This window comes from Leptosomus discolor, chromosome 1 (assembly GCF_034619465.1).
Source record: "Leptosomus discolor isolate bLepDis1 chromosome 1, bLepDis1.hap2, whole genome shotgun sequence".
Taxonomy (NCBI): Eukaryota; Metazoa; Chordata; class Aves; order Leptosomiformes; family Leptosomidae; genus Leptosomus; species Leptosomus discolor.
This window is the reverse complement of record NC_141391.1, coordinates 218,671,674-218,693,806: the sequence shown is the minus strand read 5'-3', so window position 1 is coordinate 218,693,806 and position 22,133 is coordinate 218,671,674. Positions and strand designations below refer to the sequence as shown.

The 22,133-nt window shown below is 65.3% G+C and overlaps 1 protein-coding gene across 1 annotated transcript; it reads left to right on the top strand.

Annotated features, from left to right (window-relative positions):
* Positions 1-3,964: 3,964 nt before the first annotated feature.
* LOC147416417 (maestro heat-like repeat family member 5) lies at positions 3,965-6,143 on the top strand. The gene is made up of 8 exons (XM_086462630.1): positions 3,965-4,058; positions 4,413-4,492; positions 4,607-4,756; positions 4,944-5,098; positions 5,261-5,408; positions 5,675-5,865; positions 5,955-6,092; positions 6,140-6,143. The coding sequence occupies exons 1-8, from the start codon at positions 3,965-3,967 to the stop codon at positions 6,141-6,143; spliced, it is 960 nt and encodes a 319-aa protein (XP_086318756.1).
* Positions 6,144-22,133: the final 15,990 nt, after the last annotated feature.

Genomic DNA, 22,133 nt, shown 5'->3' with positions numbered 1-22,133 from the left:
GTTTCTCACCCTGCTGTGGGACTGGCTCTCGGTAGGTGACCGCTGCACCGCACCACACTGCACCGCAGTGCACTACGCGTGGGGTGTGGAGGGCGTGGGGGGCTGTGGCGTGGGCCGGGAGCTGCTCCCGTCTCACCCAGCCCCTGGGGTTCCTGCAGACACTTCTGTCGGGGCATTGGGTGAAGGCAAAGGAACTGGTGCAGGACCTGCACAAAGAGATGGTCCTGATGGAGCCGGAGAGCGGGAGGCCAAAGGAGCAGAGAGGTGGTGAGTGGCCCCAGCACCCATCGCCCTGCACACGGCCGACACCCCACGGCAGCCCTGACCCGCAGGGGGCTGTGCCGAGGGCTGCCGGCCGCTCACACCGTCTCCTCCCCCGGCAGCTTCTCTCTCGGAGGCACCTAAAAGAGTGCGGAGGTGCAGGGTGACCCTAGAAATTACGTGAGTGCTGGGGGAGACCCCAGATCCTGCCCCAGACCCTCACCCCTGCCCTGCCCCTGCCCGCACTGGGCAGCCCTGCCCACTGGCCGAGGAGGGGGTGCTGCCCGCGGGTCCCGCTGGAGGGGCCGGGGTGCAGCGGGGTCTTCTCTCTCCTCCTCCGCAGGATGAGACCTCGGGGTCATCGAGCACGGACTGACCGTCCCTGAGGACTCCGCTGGCACCCAGGGACGCCACGCTCTCGGGGAGCCTCTCTGGGCTCCCCCTGCTCCCTCCCGGAGTCCCGCACTGCTGCGACGGCTCCGGCAGCGCTCCCCTCCAGCCCCACGGCCACAGGAATTCCATTAAATGTTTTCTCTCTCCGTGGCGTCGTGGTTCACCCTGCGGCTGGGCTGTGAGACCCGCTCGGTGCCCGACCCCAGCGGGGACGGGCTGCCATCGAGCACCGCTGGCACGCACAGAACGGGGCGTGGGGGTGGCTGGGGGTGGCCGGGTGGGCACCAAGCCGGCCACCAGCCGAGGTGTGCCCAGGGGTGCCCTGGGCTGCGCGAGGAGGAGCGAGGGCAGCAGGGGGAGGGAGGGGACCCTCGGCTGAGGGGGCTGGGGCTGTTCGGCCGGGAGAGGAGACGGCCCAGGGGGATCATCTCGTCCATGGACACCAACCCCTGCAGGGACGGGGCCAAGAGGACGGACCCGGGCTCGTCCCAGTGCTGCCCGGTGCCAGGACCAGAGGCCACGGGCACAAGCTGCAACCCAGCAGGGTCCCTCTGATCACACACTGAACCCAGTTTCATCTCGAACGATGCCGGGGACCAGCTGGGCAGCCATGGGCAGCCCTTGGCCAGGAGCCCCCCGCTGGAGCTGCCGGCAGGGACTGGGCAAGGGACCGAGCAGGGACCCACACCGTGGCCACCAAACCACCAGGCCACTCCATGCCCACCAGCACACCATGGCCACCAAACCACCACACGCTGGCCACCAATGCATCATGCCATGGCCACCATCCTGCCACACCATGCCCACCATCCCACCACTCTATGTCCACCAACCGCACACACCATGGCCACCAACGCATTATGCCATGGCCACCGAACCACCATGGCCAGCATCCCGCTGCACTATGGCCACCCAACCACCCAGCCACCATCTCTCCACTCCATGCCCACCATCTCGCCACATCATGCCCACTGCCCCACCACAAAATGGCCACCAACCCCCCACACCATGGCCACCAATGCATCAAGTCATGGCCACCCAACCACCATGGCCACCATACTGCCACACCGTGGCCACCATCCCATCATGCCATGGCCACGAGGCTTCCAATCCTTGGGGGTGCCCATCCCTGGGCGTGCCTCTCCCCCCGCCATGGGGTGCTGATCTCTGGGGGTGCCCACCCGTGGGCTGGGGGGAGGATCCCAGTGCCCCCCGCTCACTCTACGCGCAGGGGGAGGCCCCGCAGTCCATGGCGCTGCTGTGGGGCACCCCACACTCTGGCACCGTCCCCTCGGCTCCGGGAGTGGCTGTGCACCCGGGCAGAGGGATGCCCTCGGAGGTGTCAGAGTGAGCCCCACCAATGCACTCCCCCCCTCCCCAGCACTACACCCCCCTGGCATTGCACCCCCCAGTCCTGCACCCGTGGGGCTGTGGGGGTACCCTAGGGTGCTTGGGGGGTGGGGGTATGACCTCACTGGGGGACCCCAAAGCCCGAGATAGTCCCTTCCCCAAGCACCAGTGTTTGGTGGATGCGCACGCCCCCCCTGGACTCCACCTGGACGGTGTCCTGCCCTGGACCCCCCCATTACACCCCAGGACCCCAGTATCCTGGACCGGACACCCCCCCCCCAGACCCCCAGCACACCCCAGTATCCAGCACTGGACCCCCACTGCACGCTCCAGGATCCCCCTCCCATGCCCCCCCCCCCTCCAACCTTTTCACAGTGATCACAGCACCCTGAGACTCCCAGTGCTTTATCGGTGGGTCCAGGACCCCTTTGGGACATCCCAGGTCCCCCCCGGACCACAATGTTCTGCCCTGGACCCCCCAGGACCCCCAGCAGATGCCAGTATCCTACCCAGGACCCCCCCAGGACCCCTCCATGGACCCCCCAACTCACATCCCCCCCATTCAACCTCCCCACAGCCATCACAGCACCCTGAGTCTCCCAGTGCTTTATTGGTGGGCCCAGGACCCCTTTGGGACCCCCCAGGCCCTGCCACCTCCCCATCACTGGTGGTGGGTGCCGGGGGGGTTTCAAGGGACGGTGACGTGGTACGGGCTGCCAGGGACGTTGTTGTCCCCCCAGCGCAGGATGAGGACGTAGTCCCCCTTCTCCTCGACCGTGGAGGTGACGTTGCAGACCCGGTTGCTGGGGCCACCTGAGCCTGCGAGGAAGGCTGGGGGGCTCCTGGCCTCTCCCTGCCCGTGGGACAGCTCTTCTCCAAGAGCACTTTCTGACACCCCACCGTGGGAATACGAAATCCATGTTGTTCTACAGGAGGCCCAGGAGCATGAAGAGGAGAGAACAAGTAACGGCTTTCAGACCTGCAGAACCTCACGCTTTCCAAGGCAACCTGAACCCAACCGCTGTGGCTGCCACACTGCGGACAGAGGCAGGAACAAAGCTCTGGAGGAAGAACGGAAAAGGAAAGGAAAGGACCAAGGAAGGAAGTGATGCGATGTCTAGGCTGGTTCTTGGCTTGCTTTCTGTAGCTTGTCCCACACCTTGCGCACAACTTGGCCATCCTCTGGTGGTGGCAAGCAGCACGTGAATGGCTGCACCTGCCCATCTCGAGCGACTTCTCTTCTACCCGTCTTTCTCCAACCGGGGGGTCTTGCTTTGGTCCCTAGTGTCCCCAGAGCCTTGGGGAAGAGGAGCAAAAGGGTACCTGTGCTGAGAAACAGTTGCCCGGTCGTGCAGCACGGTGGGAAAAGTGGCCAGAAACCCCTTTGCCCTTTGGTTCTTCTGCCGAAGCCTTAATGCTGCCGACAAAGCTCATGGGCAGAGCCCAGAGATGTGGAGATCCCTGAACAACGTGTCCCTGGAGGTCTCCACAACTCCTCTCCCCGCCATGGACTGCCCTTTGCTTCCCGCCTGGGTGTTGCTGCTTGGGTTGTTGAGGGGTCCCAGGTGCCTCTTTAGCCGGCCCCTGCGGATCTCCTTCGGGCTGTGCCACTGCGGGGCAGGTTGGCTGGGCTTAGGGAGACCCCAGGACACGGGCACGTGGCAGCGTGTCACAGGGCCCTTTGTGACCCGCCATGATCCGAGCGCTGCGGATTGGACGGCGCAGGGCAGCGTGTCACAAGGCCCATTGTCACCCTCCAGGATATGAGCGCTGGCGGTGACGCAGCCACCCCACATTGCCCGGAGGACGGGACAGGACAGGGCTGCGAGGAGCCCCTGCACAGCCACCTCCTTCCCTTCCGACCCACGTCTGTGGCACTTTTCCCAGGCGTCTCCCGTCCCCGTGGCAGGAGCCCTCGAGGCCAGGCCTCCTCAGTGGCATGGCAGAGAGATCCCCCAGCATGCCCTGGCTGGAGGAGGAGGAGGAGGAAGGTGCTGGCACTGCCCCAGCATGGCAGCCTGATGAGGAGGAAAAGGTGCAACCTCTGCAGGCTGGTGAGTGGCTGAGCTGGGCCACAGGGCTAGTGGCTGCAGCCGGCTCGACCCCATCCCATCCCATCCCATCCCATCCCATCCCATCCCATCCCATCCCATCCCATCCCATCCCATCCCATCCCATGCCCTGTGGACATCCGCAGGGAAAGAGGGGGCAGGGCTGTTCCCCACGGCCACGCTTTGCCCATGCTCCACCCAATGGGCAGCCCCAGCCCCAACCTGCAGCCAGAGAGAAGGGGTCCCCACCAGCCCCAGTCCTGGGGCTGCCCCTGCCTGCAGAGGGCAGGGCCCTCGGCTCCCTTCTCCAGCCTCTCCCACAGCCCCTCAGCTCTGCCTGTGCTCGGGCTTTGCCAGATCCACACCGGGACCTGCCAGAAGAGGAAGAGGAGCAGGAGCAGGAAGACACCCGTGTCCGCTTCCACAGAAAAGCACAGGTACCGACAGCCGTGCTCGCCTGGGCTGGGCCTGCTCTCACTGGTCAGCCCAGCACCACCACTGGAGCACTTGAGGGGACATCCTCCTCTTCCCTGCCCTTCCTTCACCTGCAGATGCTTTGGGAATCCCTCCAGCCCGCTGAGCGTGAAGCCACCGCCATCGCGGCCATCGAGCACATGACAGACTCTGTCTCCATCGATGCAGAGGCTCCTGCTGCCATGCTGGATGTGCTTGTGGGAAGCGACCCCTCCAGTTTGGAGCAAGTTAGTAGCCTGTGGCCAGGGCTCGAGCCCCCCCAGGGATCCTGTGCCCCTTGAAGCCCAGGTCCGCTGGGCACCTGACAGCTTCTTAGGCCAGCAGAGGGTGGTGGGACGGGAAGCACTTCTCGGGGGAAGCTGGGGAAAGGGTTTGCTCTGGCAGCACTCCAACCCTCAGCCATGTCTCCTTCAGGTGCCGAGCATTGTGAGGTGCATCTACTGGTGGCTCGTGTTCAACATGGATGGGGCTGCTGAGCACAGGCTGGACGGTGCCCTTCTGGAGCTGACCCGCGTGCACCCCCATGATGTGGTGGTGACCCTCCTATGCTATAGTCCATCGTGTGACAGGTATGCAGCCCACCTGCCTCGAGGGTTCAGGGCTCACTTTTAGACCTTTAGAGCCCATCAGGCTGTAGAACCTGTCCCTGGCTGCCAGCCTGAGACCCCGCGGTTGCCCGGGCCACGGTGCTGTGGCCGAGACCGCGCTGACACGGAGCTCTGGGCTTGCAGAGCTGCTGCGACCATGTGGAGGGCGATGGCGTCCGAGAGCGCGACTGCCGAGAAGGTGCTGCTGGAGCTGCTCTGCGTGCTGGAGGACTGGCCGCTGCACAGCACGTCCACCTCCGATGGGGATGACGGCGACATCTTTGCCCTGACCGTGAGTTTCTGGACCAGGCCTTTGCTCGCCCCCAGGGTCGCCTCTCTGGGCAGCTCTCCAGCCTGTGCCACCGCTGCATCCCCCTGCTTCGCGTGGTGGGCTGGGAATATGGCTTAGGGGCAGGTTGAGGGGCAGCCGGGCCAGGTGCTCCCCCTGCGTCTCCCGTGGCCCCAGGCAGCGCCTGAGCCTCACCCTCCTACGCTCGGGCCCTGCCATGGGGACGTCTTGGCACTGAGCACTGTCTCTGCGTGTTTTCTTTTCTGCAGGCAACCAGGGTGCTGCGGGAGATCCTCCGGCCAGTGCCCTTCTTCCGAGGGTGGCTGGAGAAGCATTTCCCCCGTCTCTTCCTGGCTCTGCTCTTCCAAATTTTCTTCAGCACAGAGCAGATGCCAGAGGAGGTTGAAAGCTTCTGGATGAAATGCCAGGAGGAAGACTGCCTTCTCACCACCCCCAACAGGTGCTCCACCCCAGTCCTCCCATCCCTCCCACGGCCCCGGGGCTGCGGCCAAGGCTCCCAGCGTGACCTGGGCTTTGCTCTGCACACAGGTTTGCAGTGCTGACCCTGAAAGCGCTGCTCTGCTGTCTTGACCTTGAGGACGTGGTGTTTAAAGTGGAATGTAAGCGTGGCTGGGACACACTCCTCAAGGCAGAGACCAGACACTGGGCAATGGGTCTGCTGGCCAGGTGAGAGACCTCTTCTCCCCACTCCCCCTGCCATTCCTCCCTTGCAGATAGGGCACCCCGCCCAATCCAACCCCTCGGTCATGGAACTGATGGGCAAACTCAAGGGGATGAAGAGAGTCTGTAGATCTTGGAAGGAGGGGATGGCCACTTGGGAGGACTGTAGGACTGTTGTCAGAGGATGTAGGGAGGCAACTAGGAAAGCTAAGGCCTCCTTGGATTTCAGCCCTGCAATGGAGGTCAAGGACAGCAGAAAGGGCATCTTCAAATACCCTGCAGACAACACTAACACCAGAGGCACTGCAGGCCCACTGCTGAGCGAGGCGGGTGCCCTGGTGACAGAGGATACAGAGAAGGCGGAGGTACCGAATGCCTCCTTTGCCTCTGTCTATCCTGCTGGAGCCTGTCCTCAGGAGCCGCAGAGCCCTGAGGCCCCAGAGGAAGTCAGGAGAAAGGAGGAGTTTGACTGGGTCGGTGAGGACTGGGTTGGGGGTCAGTTAAGCAAGCGGGACACACGCAATCAATCCGTGGGCCCCGATGGGATGCACCCACGGGTGCTGAGGGACTTGTCACCAAGGGATAGCTCAGCATACTGGAAAAGCCTGGGAGAGGTGGGCGCACAGGAGCAGCCACCTCCCAAAACGCCAGCGTGCCCTCCGGTGGGGCCTGGGCTGACGGCTGAGAGCAGGGGGCCTGTCTGCAGGCAGCCCCACCGAGGGCATCCTGCCGGGGCAACGCAGGAGGCGCTGAGGGCCAGTGACAGAGCGTGGGGGCATGAGTCCTGCTGGTGCTGGGCACTGCCTTTCTCCTGGGAAGGGGTGGTGGGGAAGGAGCAGGCCTCGGTGAGTCACTTCCAGGAGAGGTTTGCCCACGGTGCCGCCTTCCCCCTGCAGGGAGATGCGCAGACTGCCGAGCAGCATACGCTCCTGGCTCTCGTGCTACCTGGTCGAAGCGCTCTGCAGGGAGGAGCTGCGCTGGGAGGTCCCCACCATGGCGTTCCTTGTCGAGGTGAGCCCGATGGCAAGCACCGCCGCGCTGAGCTGCCTCCCACCACTCTGCCCTCTCGGAGCTGCAGCTGCGGGGGGAGCCCAGTCAGAGGGGCTGGGGCAGAGGGTGGGCTCCGCCGCGTGCCCTTGGCCCCTTGCTGCTGGGGTGACACTTGTCCCCACCTGTGTTTCTGCCCGCTCTGTGCCAGCTCTCGCTCTGCCGTCACGGCTCCTCCCAGGCCCAGGAATCAGAGGCTGCCGAGGGCTGGCACAGAGCGGAGTGGGCGAGCGCCCTGCGCCCTGTGCCCCGCGGCGCAGGGCAGGGAGCCCAGGGGCTCTGCGCAGCCACTGCTGCCGTCGGGCTCAGCTGCCTGGGACGGTGCCCGTGCCCTGTGCTGGGGCCCTGCTGGCCCGGCAGGCCTGTCACTGCTCCGTGGGTTTCAGCTCCTGGCCTGCCCTGACGTCACGGGATGGGGTGACTGCATGCTGGAGCTCGTCCCAAGGTTCCTGCAGGGGGAGAGCAGAGAGATGCATCGCCTGGTGCTCAGAGTCCTCCTCGTGCTCTGCAAGACACCCTCGATGGTGAGAAGGGGGGCAGCCAGCTGAAGCCGTGCTGGCACGTGGGGCTGTGGAAGGGGGGCTGGGTAGCACCGTAGCTGGGACTTGGCTGGGCTTCGGGACCTGTGGCAGCTGCTCCCAGCGCCCCTGCCTCCCCGTGCACTGGCCCAAGTCCTTCGGGGCAGGCATTGGGCTTCTGGGCAGCGTGGCGTTGAGCCGCCAGAGCAGTTTGGGCAATGCAGCCTTTTAGGGCTTCACACTACGGCGTCGTGTTCCACACAGGCCCTCAAAGTGAAGTACCACCTGCTGCGAAGGCTCGTACAGCTGCTGCAGGATGCAGATGCCGAGGTGGTCGGGATGACCCTCTCTGTTTTCAGCAAGGTGCTCCGGGCCAAACGCTGCCTACTTGCCAGCCCCACCATTCTGCAGCTTGCTCTCGCTCTCCGGCAGCTCTTTGACCACGTAAGGCTTTGTGACCCCACCACGGGGGCTGGCGGCTGCCCGGACACATTGTGCCCTGCGGATCTTCAGAGCCGTGCCCAGGCGGGCCTGCAGCATCCCGTGCTGAGGTCTTGCCCTCTTCCTTTCCACCAGGAAGGCAACCATGTGCAGCTGCTCTCCATTTGCCTCTTCCAAGAGGTGATGGCACTTGTAGTGGAAGATGGAAGAAAGCCACTGAAAAGGCATGTGGTCGGGAGCCTGCTCCCACTCTTCTTCCACTTGCACAACGAGAATAAGCACGTGGCAGAGGTGAGGATTTCCGACCTCCACATGTCCAAAGACTTTTGCAGCTCCACCTCCGGGAGGTGGCTCCGCCGCCTCCTGCCCTGGTGCCTCTCGGACCGCAGCGCTCCAGCCTCCCCCTGCCCTTGGCCACAGAGCAGCAGCTCTGGGGGACCCCTGTCCCGCTGCCCCGGCTGCCCCAGGTGCCCGAGCTGGGGGCTGCCCCACTCCTCCGCCCGGGCACCGAACCCGCTGGCGGACGCGTTCCCCAGCTGCTGCCTCTTCCCAGCAGGGGCCAGGAAAGGCCCCGAGCCTGGCACGGGTGCAGGGGACGCAGGTCCGTGCCCTGGGCAGCGGTGCCATCTCCCCGTCTCTGCTGCTCTGCAGGCCTCTCGGGAAGCCCTGCGTGAAGCTGCCGAGTTCCTCAGGAAGCGGAAGCTCGCGCTGCTGTTGGAGACGGAGCAGACAGGGGCCGTGGGCGAGTACCTGGTAAGGATGGCCGCGAAGCCCCAGATGCGGCCTGTGCGAGCCCCCTGCCCCCAATGCCCGGTGTGCGGGGCTGGCAGCTGTGCCCCTGCCCACGGCTGCAGCCCATCGCCGCCAGCCTGCACCCCACACGCTCCATCCCCGCGGGCTCGTCTCCAGACTCCTCTCCCTCCCTGAGCCCGGGGGTGCCAACAGAGCCCTGGCCCAGCTGGGCTTTGGCAGAGGGTGGCACCGTGGATCCCCGGGGAGCACCCAGCCCCCTGCCTCCTCCAAAGCCCGGCACCAGCTGGCTGCTGGCCGGGGGGCGTGTGTGTCCCGGCAGGGGAGGCCAGTCCTGGGGGCAGGGACTGCCCGCCAAGGGGGACACGGCACCAACCCTTCCCTCCATCCCCTCGTCCTCTCTCCAGCTGGCAGAGTACAGCGGCAGAGCAGGCGAGTACCTGCACCAGTCCCTGCCGTACCTGCTGAGCCCACAGGAGTCCGTGCGAGAGGCGGCCGTCAGGTTCATGGGTGAGCCACGACCCCCCGGGGTCCCTCCCTGCCCCACTGCAGCTCGGCCCCAGCCCCGCCCGCTGCACCGGCAGCAGCAATCGGCCCTGCAGCTGCAGAGCCCCGAGCAGCCGGTGCGGGGCCAGGGCCCCCACGGGTCGCCCTGCTGCCCTCTCCCACCCCTGCCCTTGGGCGTCACGCTCGGGGAAGGCCCTGGGCTCAGCCCTGCCAAGGGGAGGGAAGCGGGTGGCTGGGCTGGCGGGGGGCAGCCGTGCTGCTGGGGCCAGCGGGGTTTGTGACGGGCTGGGTGTTCCTAGGGCTCCTCGGACACCGTGGCAGGGGGCAGCGGGAAGAACTCCACGTCATCTCCAAGGGTGAGTGAGGGCAGCGGGGCGGCAGCAGGGGCTGGCAGGGAGGAAAAAAGACCCCGGGCAGGGAGATGGGAGCCCTGTCTGGGCAGGGCTCTGCTGCCTGCGCGGACGACGAGCGGCACGGGCAGAGCAGGCAGAGATTTCAGGGGCACGTGGGGTCTTTGTGGCCAGCACCTTCCGGCGGCTCCCTCCTGGCCATGGGAAGAGCTGGGCGGGTGGCCCTGACAGGAGGGGTTCCTGGGCTCCCCGCCGATCCGCGCTCTGCCTGATCTGACCTGGGCTCTGTCCCTCACTCTTCCAGTCCTTCAAGGCATGACCTACGACATCAGCCTCTCCGTGTCAAACCTGGCGGCTGAGACCCTGCTGCAGCTAAGAGCTGCCGAGAGCAATCCTTCCTCCCGATTCCGGCCGCTGCAAGACCGGCTCCGCAGGGCGTGGAGGAGGCTGCGCTGCCTGTGCTGCTGGAGCTGTGTGCAGAGCTGACGCCAGGGCCCCCACGGGCTCTGCCCTGAATAAACAGTCCTGTTCCTTCACCTCGTCTGTGCGACTTTCCTTGGGGAGAACGAAACGGCGGAGGAGAACCCAGGTGCTGAAGCAACTGGGACCCTCAGGAGAGAGTGACCAGCCATGCCCGCTTTCCAGCAGCCGGTGGCGGCGCCGGACAACGCCGACCCCCTGTGGCCTGGCCACAGGCGCCAGCTGCTCTGCTGGCCTGCGAGAGCAAGAGGAGAGGCGAGGAAAACCTTCTGCCTCGCAGGCCCGCGCTCTTCAGCGCTCGCCTCTCCTGTGGCAAGGGGTGGCTCTGGTACGGCCCGCAGCTCCAGGCCGTTCCTGTCCCCGCGGCCTCTGGCCCACAGGCACTGGAGCTGCAAAAGTCTTTGGCCACAAGAGCTGGGTGAAGAGACGGAGTGGACGAGGGCGGCCTTAACGGGATCGTAGGAGCACGCTGTGCTGCAGGAGGCAGAGGAGAGAGCTGCGCTGGGAGAGAAGCCCCTCGGCCCTGCTCCGCTGGGTGACAGCCTCTTTCTCTGCTGGCCAACGTGCCTTCCCACGAGGGCTGGGTGCCCGAGGGGTGGGTGCCGCAGGCTCTGCCCCGGGCGCGGGAGCGTCCCGCGCCTGCTCTGGTGGCTGCTGTGGCAGCTTGGTTCCTTGAGGGGGGCAGGGACTGGCGCTCCCAGGGTGAGTTCTCAGCGTGACACGGACACTCCCCTCCAGCCCTTCAATCCGAAAGTGCCCGTGGGCCCTCCCCGGGAGCCACGGACAGGAGAGAAACGCTCCGTTAGCCGAGCCTGGTTTAAACAGCCACATCCCGGCCATTGCTTTGCCACCTCCCAACCCCCAGCGCTGCAGCCAAGAGACCCCCGTGGTCTGCAGCGACCCGTTCGGTGCGTGTGGGACCGCTCAGGGAAGGAAGCCCAGAGCCAAACACGCAGGGGACCCAGGTGCAGCAGCCGAGAGGGATGTCCACCCTGGGAGCCAGGAAGCCGCCCCTGCCCAAGGAGGCTCCCAGGCAAAAATGCTGTGATGGCCAGAGACAGGGGGGGACGGAGCAGCACACCCACTCCGTCTTGAACCGACTTTGGAAGGGCAGGGAGAGCTGAGATGGCTGCCAGGAGCCGGCCAGCGAGGGGCTGAGGGTGAGAGGGGCAACACTCTGGCTTCAGTTTTCGAGAGGAGAGAATGGAAATGCAGGGGGACTTTCTTCTTTGGCACCGTCTCCCGCCGCATTCTCCTAGGGAAGCCACCGCTCGTGGCGTACACAGGTGCCCTCGAAGCTGAGTTCAAAATCGGCTGCATGGCCGGGCCCAAAGCGTGCTGGGGAATGGAGTTCAACCCAGCTGGCGGCTGGTCACAAGGGGTGTCCCCCAGGGCTCAGTCCTGGGACCAGTCTTGTTGAACACCTTTATTGACGGTTTGGATAAGGGCATCGAGTGCTCCCGCAGGGAGCTTGCAGATGACACCAAATTGGGTGAGAGTGTTGGTCTGCTGGAGGGCAGGAAGGCTCTGCAGAGGGATCTGGACAGGCTGGATCGATGGGCTGAGGCCAGTGCCGTGAGGTTCACCAAGGCCAAGTGCCGGGTCCTGCCCTCGGGTCACACCAACCCCCGCAGCGCCGCAGGCTGGGGAGGAGCGGCTGGGAAGTGCCCGGCGGGAAAGGGCCTGGGGGTGCTGGTCGGTAGCCGGCTGGACACGAGCCGGCAGTGCGCCCAGGTGGCCAAGAAGGCCGGCAGCATCCCGGCCTGGATCAGCCATGGGGTGGCCAGCGGGAGCAGGGAGGGGATCTGTACTGGGCACGGGTGAGGCCGCCCCTCGAATGGTGGGTGCAGGTTTGGGCCCCTCCCTGCAAGAAGGACATGGAGGGGCTGGAGCGTGTCCAGAGAAGGGCAACGGAGCTGGGGAGGGGTCTGGAGAACAGGTCTGTGAGGAGCGGCTGAGGGAACTGGGGGTGTTCAGCCTGGAGAAGCGGAGGCTGAGGGGAGACCTCATCGCTCTCTGCAGCTGCCTGAGAGGAGGCTGTGGTGAGGGGGGGTCGGTCTGTTCTCCCAAGGAACAAGCGATAGGACGAGAGAAATGGCCTCAAGTTGCACCAGGGCAGGTTTAGATTGGACAGCAGGAAAAGCTTCTTTACCGAAGGAGTAGTCAACCATTGGAACAGGCTGCCCAGGCAAGTGGTGGAGTCACCATCCCTGGAGGTGTTCAACAACCGCGTAGACGTGGCGCTTCTAGACACGGTTTAGTGGGCACGGTGGTGTTGGGTTGACGGTTGGACGTGACGACCTCAGAGGTCTCCTTCAGCCCAATGATTCCATGACTCTGTGACTCTGACATTCTAACCACATCTCAAAAGAAAGAGCAGGGCTTACGGGGCCACGCAGCAGGCCCACGGACGTGCCTGGCAGCCCTTCATCTTTCCTCCTTTCCTTCCCCAAAGGCCATCGCTCACCAAAAGAGGGAAATGAACCCCCGCCTCACCGCCCAGCCCTCTCAGCAGCCGTCCACAGCTGGTTACACCCATCCCTCCACACCGTCATCCTTTCCAGGCGGCCGCGGTCGCTTTGGTGGGTTTCACACCTCCCCGCAAACCCTACTCCTAGGCAGCTGCTCTGCTCCAGCGTGGCACTGGAGAGGTGGCTCTGGGGCTGACCACAGACTGGGCTGCTGTCTCCACCTGGTGACAGAAAGGCTGTGCTGGCAACCAGGGAGCTCGACGGCCGAGAAAGGGGAGACCAAATGAAAAACTGAAGCAGCGGCTCCTGCGGCGGCTGCGCAGAGGACACGACTGCAGCGGGGCTTCGGGTTTGGCTCGCAACCTTCCGGGGCACCCGGGGTTTTGGCACAGGCTGCCAGATGAACGGGGCGGTGTTCACGTCTACACGCATCGCTGTGTTTGCGGCTGGGTCCGTCCGTGTGCTTGTAAACACACGGGTTGTCGCTGCAGAGGTAAAGGGACGTCATGTCTCGAGACCTTGGGGACTTCAGAAGGAAACGCCCCCCTTTCATCCCCTGCTGTCGCCTTTCCAGCTTCCTGTCGTGATGACAGGGATTCAAGGGAGAGGGGATGTTGCTGAAAGCCCTTGCCCATGGCGTAGCCTGAAGGACCCGGCCTGTAGCTGAGGCTCGAACTAACGGCATTTTCTGAAACAGCAGCATGTTCTTCCAGCCAGCGACTGCTCCCAGCAGTGACAAGGCCTGATGGTTATAGTTCGTACCAAGGGATGGGATGCACAGAGGCCCTGGCTTGTTCTTGGAGCGACCGAGGCCACTGCTGAGTCTTGTACCCCGTGTTGGGGTGCCGGGAGGGAAAAGGGTCCCCAGCCCGAAAAAGGCCGCCCCTGCAGGGAGAAGGGATCCTCTTTCCTTCCAAGAGCTCCGGCCAGTGGTGCGGGTGGCTGGAGGGCCAGCTCCGGGGGTTCTCCTCCTCCTCCTCCTTCTCCCTCCCCTCCGAAGCACCTCCCGGGACCCCCGTCCTGCAGACCGTGGGCTTCCAGCAGCTGCATCCCCTGAATCCCAGGGGATGTCCCAGCCCCTCCTGAGCCCCTCGCATCTGCCCGGACCAGCCGGAGAAGGGCATGGGGGGCTGCCGGGTGTCACAAAGGGCGTTCTGCCTGACAACGGTGTCTCAAAAGGGGCGTTGCCTGCCCCAAGATGTCACAAAGGGGGCTCTGCCTGCCGGGCTATATAAAGGGGGCGTCCGGCCCGTGGGAGCAGACAGTTCACTGGTGCCACAGCGAACACAGCGCCATGAACCGCTGGGTCCTTGCCTACGTGATGCTAGTGCTGGGTGTCGCGTTGTTTCTCATCGTGTCATGGGACTGGCTCTCGGTAGGTGACCGCTGCACCGCACCACACTGCACCGCAGTGCACTACGTGTCGGGTGTGGAGGGCGTGGGGGGCTGTGGCGTGGGCCGGGAGCTGCTCCCGTCTCACGCAGCCCCTGGGGTTCCTGCAGACACTTCTGTCGGGGCATTGGGTGAAGGCAAAGAAACTGGTGCAGGACCTGCACAACAAGGTGGTCCTGATGAGGCAGAAGAGCAGGAGGCCGAAGGAGCAGCGAGGTGGTGAGTGGCCCCAGCACCCATCGCCCTGCACACGGCCGACACCCCATGGCAGCCCTGACCCGCAGGGGGCTGTGCCGGGGGCTGCCGGCCGCTCACACCGTCTCCTCCCCCGGCAGCTTCTCTCTCGGAGGCACCTAAAAGAGTGCGGAGGTGCAGGGTGACCCTAGAAATTACGTGAGTGCTGGGGGAGACCCCAGATCCTGCCCCAGACCCTCACCCCTGCCCTGCCCTTGCCCGCACTGGGCAGCCCTGCCCACTGGCCGAGGAGGGGGTGCTGCCCGCGGGTCCCGCTGGAGGGGCCGGGGTGCAGCGGGGTCTTCTCTCTCCTCCTCCGCAGGATGAGACCTCGGAGTCATGGAGCAGGAAGTGACCAGCCCCTGACAACAGCGAAGTCGCTGGACGCCATGCACTCTATCCACTCCTTCTTCACTTCACCAGAGTGCATCTCCGCTTCCCTGGGCTCCCCCAAGTCCCTCCCGGGTCCCTGCATTGCAGCCACAGCGGAGCCAGCAGCGTCCCGCTCCAGCCCCAGAGCCACAGCCCTGTTCGCGGCCAAGCACAGGCCTAAGCGTGGCCAGGGGTCCCGGGGGCTGCGCAGGGCAGGCCAGCGTCTGCGGAAGGGCTGTGCCCGGCTGTGGCGCTCCATGACGTCCTGCTGGAGATGCTGCTGCCACACGCCCGCGTCCACACTGGACGACGACATGGAGTAGTGGGACGTGGAAATGGAACCCATTATATTAGAACCTGGATGTGTAGTCATACACAATTATTAAACATCTTCTCTCTCCCCGGTGTTGTGGTTCACCCTGCGGCTGGGCTGTGAGACCCTCAGTGCCCGACCCCAGCAGGGACCAGCTGGCATCAAGCACCGCTGGCACCTACAGCACGGGGGGTTGGGGGTGGCTGGTACCCCCATGGGTGTGCTGGCACCTGGGGACCTGGGTGGGTGGGAGAAATGGCCCAGCAGGAACCTCATGAAGTTGAGCAAGTGCCAAGCCCAGGCAACAGCAGTGGTGGTGGTGGTGAGGAGCTCCGCTTGCACCAAGGGCCCCGCGTTCCCAGTGCTTTGTCTCTGCAAAGGACAGAGGAGTGATGCTTTCGAGTTCACCGCCAAGCCTTACGGGTTGCTTCGACTGCCGATGTCAGTCCTACAGGATGAAAGAGGTCTGGTCTCCCACATGGGGCCATATTCCAGAGTTGGGGGTGTTGAACCTGGAGAAGAGAAGGCTCCGGGGAGACCTTAGAGCGGCCTTCAGTGCTGAAAGGGGGGGTACAGGAGAGGTGGGGAGGGACTCTGGATCAGGGAGGGGAGTGATGGGCTGAGAGGTGAGAGTTTCAAACTGAAAGAGGGGAGATTGAGATGAGATCTTGGGAAGAACTTCTTCCCTGTGAGGCTGGTGAGGCCCTGGCACAGGCTGCCCAGAGAAACTGTGGCTGCCCCCTCCCTGGCAGCGCTCAAGGAGCAGAAACCTGCTCTAGTGGAAGGCGTCCCTGCCCGTGGCAGGGGGGTGGGACTGGGTGGTCTTCGAGGTGCCTTCCAACCCAAACTGTTCTGCGATTCCAACTGGCAAAATCAGACGAAACGGCAGCTCGAGAACAGAGGAAAAGGCAGCTCGAGAGCCCATCCCTTGCAGTCGCCCCCGGGAGCCTCACCCTCTGCCTTCATTCCGCCCCCCTTCTGCCTTGCTGGCTCATTCCTGCCCCAGCACAGCGCCATTGTGAGCAACAAGTTTCTAATCGAGTTCCTAACGAGCCCTGGCACCCTCTCAGCCACCGTCCGCCCCTCAGCACCCGGCAGGCGCCGAACTTCACGGCATTCCCTGCCGGGCCGGGCCGGGCCGGGCCGATCCACGGCGGCCTCGCTGCCCCTTCGCCGAGGCTCCCCCCCGGCGAGCCCTCGGCATCTCCTTCGGGGTCGGGGCTTCCCGTACGTGCTGCCAGGGCGGCTCCTGCCCGCTCACGGCTGCCCTCGCCCGCTAAGGCAGCGGGGCCGCACCGGGCCCCTCGGCAGGAGGCTGCAGAGCCGAGCACGGCCCCGCTCGCCCCGGCCCGCCACCGGCCCCGGCCCCGCCGCCCGCGCCCGCCGCTCGCCCAAGATGGCGCCGAGCGGCCGGGGACGAAGGACCGGCCCCGCCGCAGCGCGGGCTCTGCCGCCGGGGGCGTGGCCGCGGGAGCTCCGCCCCGCCCGGCTCCCCTCAGCCGCTGCGGCCGGAGCGGCGGCTGCAGCGGGTCCCTGCGGCCCTCGGGGCGGCGGCGGGGCCGGGCCGGCGGCGGGCGGAGGGGGGGGTCCTGACGGGCAGCGGAGCCCCGTGTCCCAGCACAGGCTGGGGACAGAGCTGTTGGAGAGCAGCGTAGGGGAAAGGGACCTGGGGGTCCCGGTGGACATCAGGATGACCATGAGCCACCAATGTGCCCTCGTGGCCAAGAAGGCCAGTGGCATCCGGGGGGGTATGAGAAGGGGGTGCTCAGTAGGTCGGGAGAGGTTCTCCCCCCACCTCTGCTCTGCCCTGGTGAGACCCCATCTGGAACAGTGTGTCCAGGTCTGGGCCCCTCAGTTCCAGAAGGACGGGGAACTGCTGGGGAGAGTCCAGCGCAGAGCCCCAAAGGGGATGAAGGGGGTGGAACATCTCCCTCAGGATGAAAGGCTGAGGGAGCTGGGGCTCTTGAGCCTGGAGAAGAGGAGACTGAGGGGTGACCTCCTCAATGGCTATAAATACGTGAAGGGCGAGTGTCAGGAGGATGGAGCCGGGCTCTTCTCGGTGACGGCCAGTGACAGGACCAGGGGCAACGGGTGCAAGCTGGAGCACGGGAGGTTCCACATGAACATCAGGAAAAACTTTTTCCCTGGGAGGGTGACAGAGCCCTGGCACAGGCTGCCCAGAGAGGTGGTGGGGTCTCCTTCTCTGGAGACATTCCAGCCCCGCCTGGACACGTTCCTGTGTGACCTGCTCTGGGTGGTCCTGCTCTGGCAGGGGGTTGGACTGGGTGATCTTTCGAGGTCCCTCCCAACCCTGACACTCTGTGATCCTGTGACTTGTGGGCAACGTGATGGCTGGAGGCCGTCTTGGGCACAGCGATCCCGAGACGATAGAGCTTTGGGTTCTCAGAGAAGTAAGGAGGGGAGTCGGCACAACTGCCACCTCGCACATCCAGAGGGCAGAGTGTGGCCAGTTCAGGAGCCTGGTCGACCCAGTCCCTTGGGAGCAGGTCCTGCCGGGCAGCGGAGCCCCGAGGGCTGGACTTGCCTCGCGAAGGAAACCGTGGAGGCGCAGGAGCCGTCCCCGGGGGCCGAAAGGCGAGCGGAGAGGAAGGAGAGCGGGGCGGCAGCGCCTGGTGGGATGGATCGCCAGGCCGTCAGACGGCCCGGGGAGAGAGCGGCGGGGGGGGGTCTGTGAAGGCCACAGCTCCGCGGGGAGGGGACCCGGGCTGGGCTTGGCCAGGACCTGGGCTCAGCGTCGAGGGGATCCTCTTTCCTTCCAAGAGCTCCGGCCAGTGGTGCGGGTGGCTGGAGGGCCAGCTCCGGGGGTTCTCCTCCTCCTCCTCCTTCTCCCTCCCCTCCGAAGCACCTCCCGGGACCCCCGTCCTGCAGACCGTGGGCTTCCAGCAGCTGCATCCCCTGAATCCCAGGGGATGTCCCAGCCCCTCCTGAGCCCCTCGCATCTGCCCGGACCAGCCGGAGAAGGGCATGGGGGGCTGCCGGGTGTCACAAAGGGCGTTCTGCCTGACAACGGTGTCTCAAAAGGGGCGTTGCCTGCCCCAAGATGTCACAAAGGGGGCTCTGCCTGCCGGGCTATATAAAGGGGGCGTCCGGCCCGTGGGAGCAGACAGTTCCCTGGCGGTCACAGCGAACACAGCGCCATGAACTGCTGGGTCACTGCCTGCGTGATGCTAGTGCTGGGTGTCGCGTTGTTTCTCACCCTGCTGTGGGACTGGCTCTCGGTAGGTGACCGCTGCACCGCACCACACTGCACCGCAGTGCACTACGCGTGGGGTGTGGAGGGCGTGGGGGGCTGTGGCGTGGGCCGGGAGCTGCTCCCGTCTCACCCAGCCCCTGGGGTTCCTGCAGACACTTCTGTCGGGGCATTGGGTGAAGGCAAAGGAACTGGTGCAGGACCTGCACAAAGAGATGGTCCTGATGGAGCCGGAGAGCGGGAGGCCAAAGGAGCAGAGAGGTGGTGAGTGGCCCCAGCACCCATCGCTCTGCACACGGCCGACACCCCACGGCAGCCCTGACCCGCAGGGGGCTGTGCCGGGGGCTGCCGGCCGCTCACACCGTCTCCTCCCCCGGCAGCTTCTCTCTCGGAGGCACCTAAAAGAGTGCGGAGGTGCAGGGTGACCCTAGAAATTACGTGAGTGCTGGGGGAGACCCCAGATCCTGCCCCAGACCCTCACCCCTGCCCTGCCCCTGCCCGCACTGGGCAGCCCTGCCCACTGGCCGAGGAGGGGGTGCTGCCCGCGGGTCCCGCTGGAGGGGCCGGGGTGCAGCGGGGTCTTCTCTCTCCTCCTCCGCAGGATGAGACCTCGGGGTCATCGAGCACGGATTGACCGTCCCTGAGGACTCCGCTGGCACCCAGGGACGCCACGCTCTCGGGGAGCATCTCTGGGCTCCCCCTGCTCCCTCCCGGAGTCCCGCACTGCTGCGACGGCTCCGGCAGCGCTCCCCTCCAGCCCCACGGCCACAGGAATTCCATTAAATGTTTTCTCTCTCCGTGGCGTCGTGGTTCACCCTGCGGCTGGGCTGTGAGACCCGCTCGGTGCCCGACCCCAGCGGGGACGGGCTGCCATCGAGCACCGCTGGCACGCACAGAACGGGGCGTGGGGGTGGCTGGGGGTGGCCGGGTGGGCACCAAGCCGGCCACCAGCCGAGGTGTGCCCAGGGGTGCCCTGGGCTGCGCGAGGAGGAGCGAGGGCAGCAGGGGGAGGGAGGGGACCCTCGGCTGAGGGGGCTGGGGCTGTTCGGCCGGGAGAGGAGACGGCCCAGGGGGATCATCTCGTCCATGGACACCAACCCCTGCAGGGACGGGGCCAAGAGGACGGACCCGGGCTCGTCCCAGTGCTGCCCGGTGCCAGGACCAGAGGCCACGGGCACAAGCTGCAACCCAGCAGGGTCCCTCTGATCACACACTGAACCCAGTTTCATCTCGAACGATGCCGGGGACCAGCTGGGCAGCCATGGGCAGCCCTTGGCCAGGAGCCCCCCGCTGGAGCTGCCGGCAGGGACTGGGCAAGGGACCGAGCAGGGACCCACACCGTGGCCACCAAACCACCAGGCCACTCCATGCCCACCAGCACACCATGGCCACCAAACCACCACACGCTGGCCACCAATGCATCATGCCATGGCCACCATCCTGCCACACCATGCCCACCATCCCACCACTCTATGTCCACCAACCGCACACACCATGGCCACCAACGCATTATGCCATGGCCACCGAACCACCATGGCCAGCATCCCGCTGCACTATGGCCACCCAACCACCCAGCCACCATCTCTCCACTCCATGCCCACCATCTCGCCACATCATGCCCACTGCCCCACCACAAAATGGCCACCAACCCCCCACACCATGGCCACCAATGCATCAAGTCATGGCCACCCAACCACCATGGCCACCATACTGCCACACCGTGGCCACCATCCCATCATGCCATGGCCACGAGGGTTCCAATCCTTGGGGGTGCCCATCCCTGGGGGTGCCTGTCCCCCCGCCATGGGGTGCTGATCTCTGGGGGTGCCCACCCGTGGGCTGGGGGGAGGATCCCAGTGCCCCCTGCTCACTCTACGCGCAGGGGGAGGCCCCGCAGTCCATGGCGCTGCTGTGGGGCACCCCACACTCTGGCACCGTCCCCTCGGCTCCGGGAGTGGCTGTGCACCCGGGCAGAGGGATGCCCTCGGAGGTGTCAGAGTGAGCCCCACCAATGCACTCCCCCCCTCCCCAGCACTACACCCCCCTGGCATTGCACCCCCCAGTCCTGCACCCGTGGGGCTGTGGGGGTACCCTAGGGTGCTTGGGGGGTGGGGGTATGACCTCACTGGGGGACCCCAAAGCCCGAGATAGTCCCTTCCCCAAGCACCAGTGTTTGGTGGATGCGCACGCCCCCCCTGGACTCCACCTGGACGGTGTCCTGCCCTGGACCCCCCCATTACACCCCAGGACCCCAGTATCCTGGACCGGACACCCCCCCCCCAGACCCCCAGCACACCCCAGTATCCAGCACTGGACCCCCACTGCACGCTCCAGGATCCCCCTCCCATGCCCCCCCCCCCTCCAACCTTTTCACAGTGATCACAGCACCCTGAGACTCCCAGTGCTTTATCGGTGGGTCCAGGACCCCTTTGGGACATCCCAGGTCCCCCCCGGACCACAATGTTCTGCCCTGGACCCCCCAGGACCCCCAGCAGATGCCAGTATCCTACCCAGGACCCCCCCAGGACCCCTCCATGGACCCCCCAACTCACATCCCCCCCATTCAACCTCCCCACAGCCATCACAGCACCCTGAGTCTCCCAGTGCTTTATTGGTGGGCCCAGGACCCCTTTGGGACCCCCCAGGCCCTGCCACCTCCCCATCACTGGTGGTGGGTGCCGGGGGGGTTTCAAGGGACGGTGACGTGGTACGGGCTGCCAGGGACGTTGTTGTCCCCCCAGCGCAGGATGAGGACGTAGTCCCCCTTCTCCTCGACCGTGGAGGTGACGTTGCAGACCCGGTTGCTGGGGCCACCTGAGCCTGCGAGGAAGGCTGGGGGGCTCCTGGCCTCTCCCTGCCCGTGGGACAGCTCTTCTCCAAGAGCACTTTCTGACACCCCACCGTGGGAATACGAAATCCATGTTGTTCTACAGGAGGCCCAGGAGCATGAAGAGGAGAGAACAAGTAACGGCTTTCAGACCTGCAGAACCTCACGCTTTCCAAGGCAACCTGAACCCAACCGCTGTGGCTGCCACACTGCGGACAGAGGCAGGAACAAAGCTCTGGAGGAAGAACGGAAAAGGAAAGGAAAGGACCAAGGAAGGAAGTGATGCGATGTCTAGGCTGGTTCTTGGCTTGCTTTCTGTAGCTTGTCCCACACCTTGCGCACAACTTGGCCATCCTCTGGTGGTGGCAAGCAGCACGTGAATGGCTGCACCTGCCCATCTCGAGCGACTTCTCTTCTACCCGTCTTTCTCCAACCGGGGGGTCTTGCTTTGGTCCCTAGTGTCCCCAGAGCCTTGGGGAAGAGGAGCAAAAGGGTACCTGTGCTGAGAAACAGTTGCCCGGTCGTGCAGCACGGTGGGAAAAGTGGCCAGAAACCCCTTTGCCCTTTGGTTCTTCTGCCGAAGCCTTAATGCTGCCGACAAAGCTCATGGGCAGAGCCCAGAGATGTGGAGATCCCTGAACAACGTGTCCCTGGAGGTCTCCACAACTCCTCTCCCCGCCATGGACTGCCCTTTGCTTCCCGCCTGGGTGTTGCTGCTTGGGTTGTTGAGGGGTCCCAGGTGCCTCTTTAGCCGGCCCCTGCGGATCTCCTTCGGGCTGTGCCACTGCGGGGCAGGTTGGCTGGGCTTAGGGAGACCCCAGGACACGGGCACGTGGCAGCGTGTCACAGGGCCCTTTGTGACCCGCCATGATCCGAGCGCTGCGGATTGGACGGCGCAGGGCAGCGTGTCACAAGGCCCATTGTCACCCTCCAGGATATGAGCGCTGGCGGTGACGCAGCCACCCCACATTGCCCGGAGGACGGGACAGGACAGGGCTGCGAGGAGCCCCTGCACAGCCACCTCCTTCCCTTCCGACCCACGTCTGTGGCACTTTTCCAAGGCGTCTCCCGTCCCCGTGGCAGGAGCCCTCGAGGCCAGGCCTCCTCAGTGGCATGGCAGAGAGATCCCCCAGC

Excerpts from the sequence above, each read along its gene's own strand:
- LOC147416417 (XM_086462630.1), top strand. The coding sequence starts at position 3,965 with ATGCCCTGGCTGGAGGAGGAGGAGGAGGAAGGTGCTGGCACTGCCCCA. Across the intron at positions 4,059-4,412 it reads GGTGCAACCTCTGCAGGCTG|ATCCACACCGGGACCTGCCA; the intron begins GTGAGTGGCTGA and ends GGGCTTTGCCAG. Across the intron at positions 5,866-5,954 it reads CTTCTCACCACCCCCAACAG|GTTTGCAGTGCTGACCCTGA; the intron begins GTGCTCCACCCC and ends CTCTGCACACAG.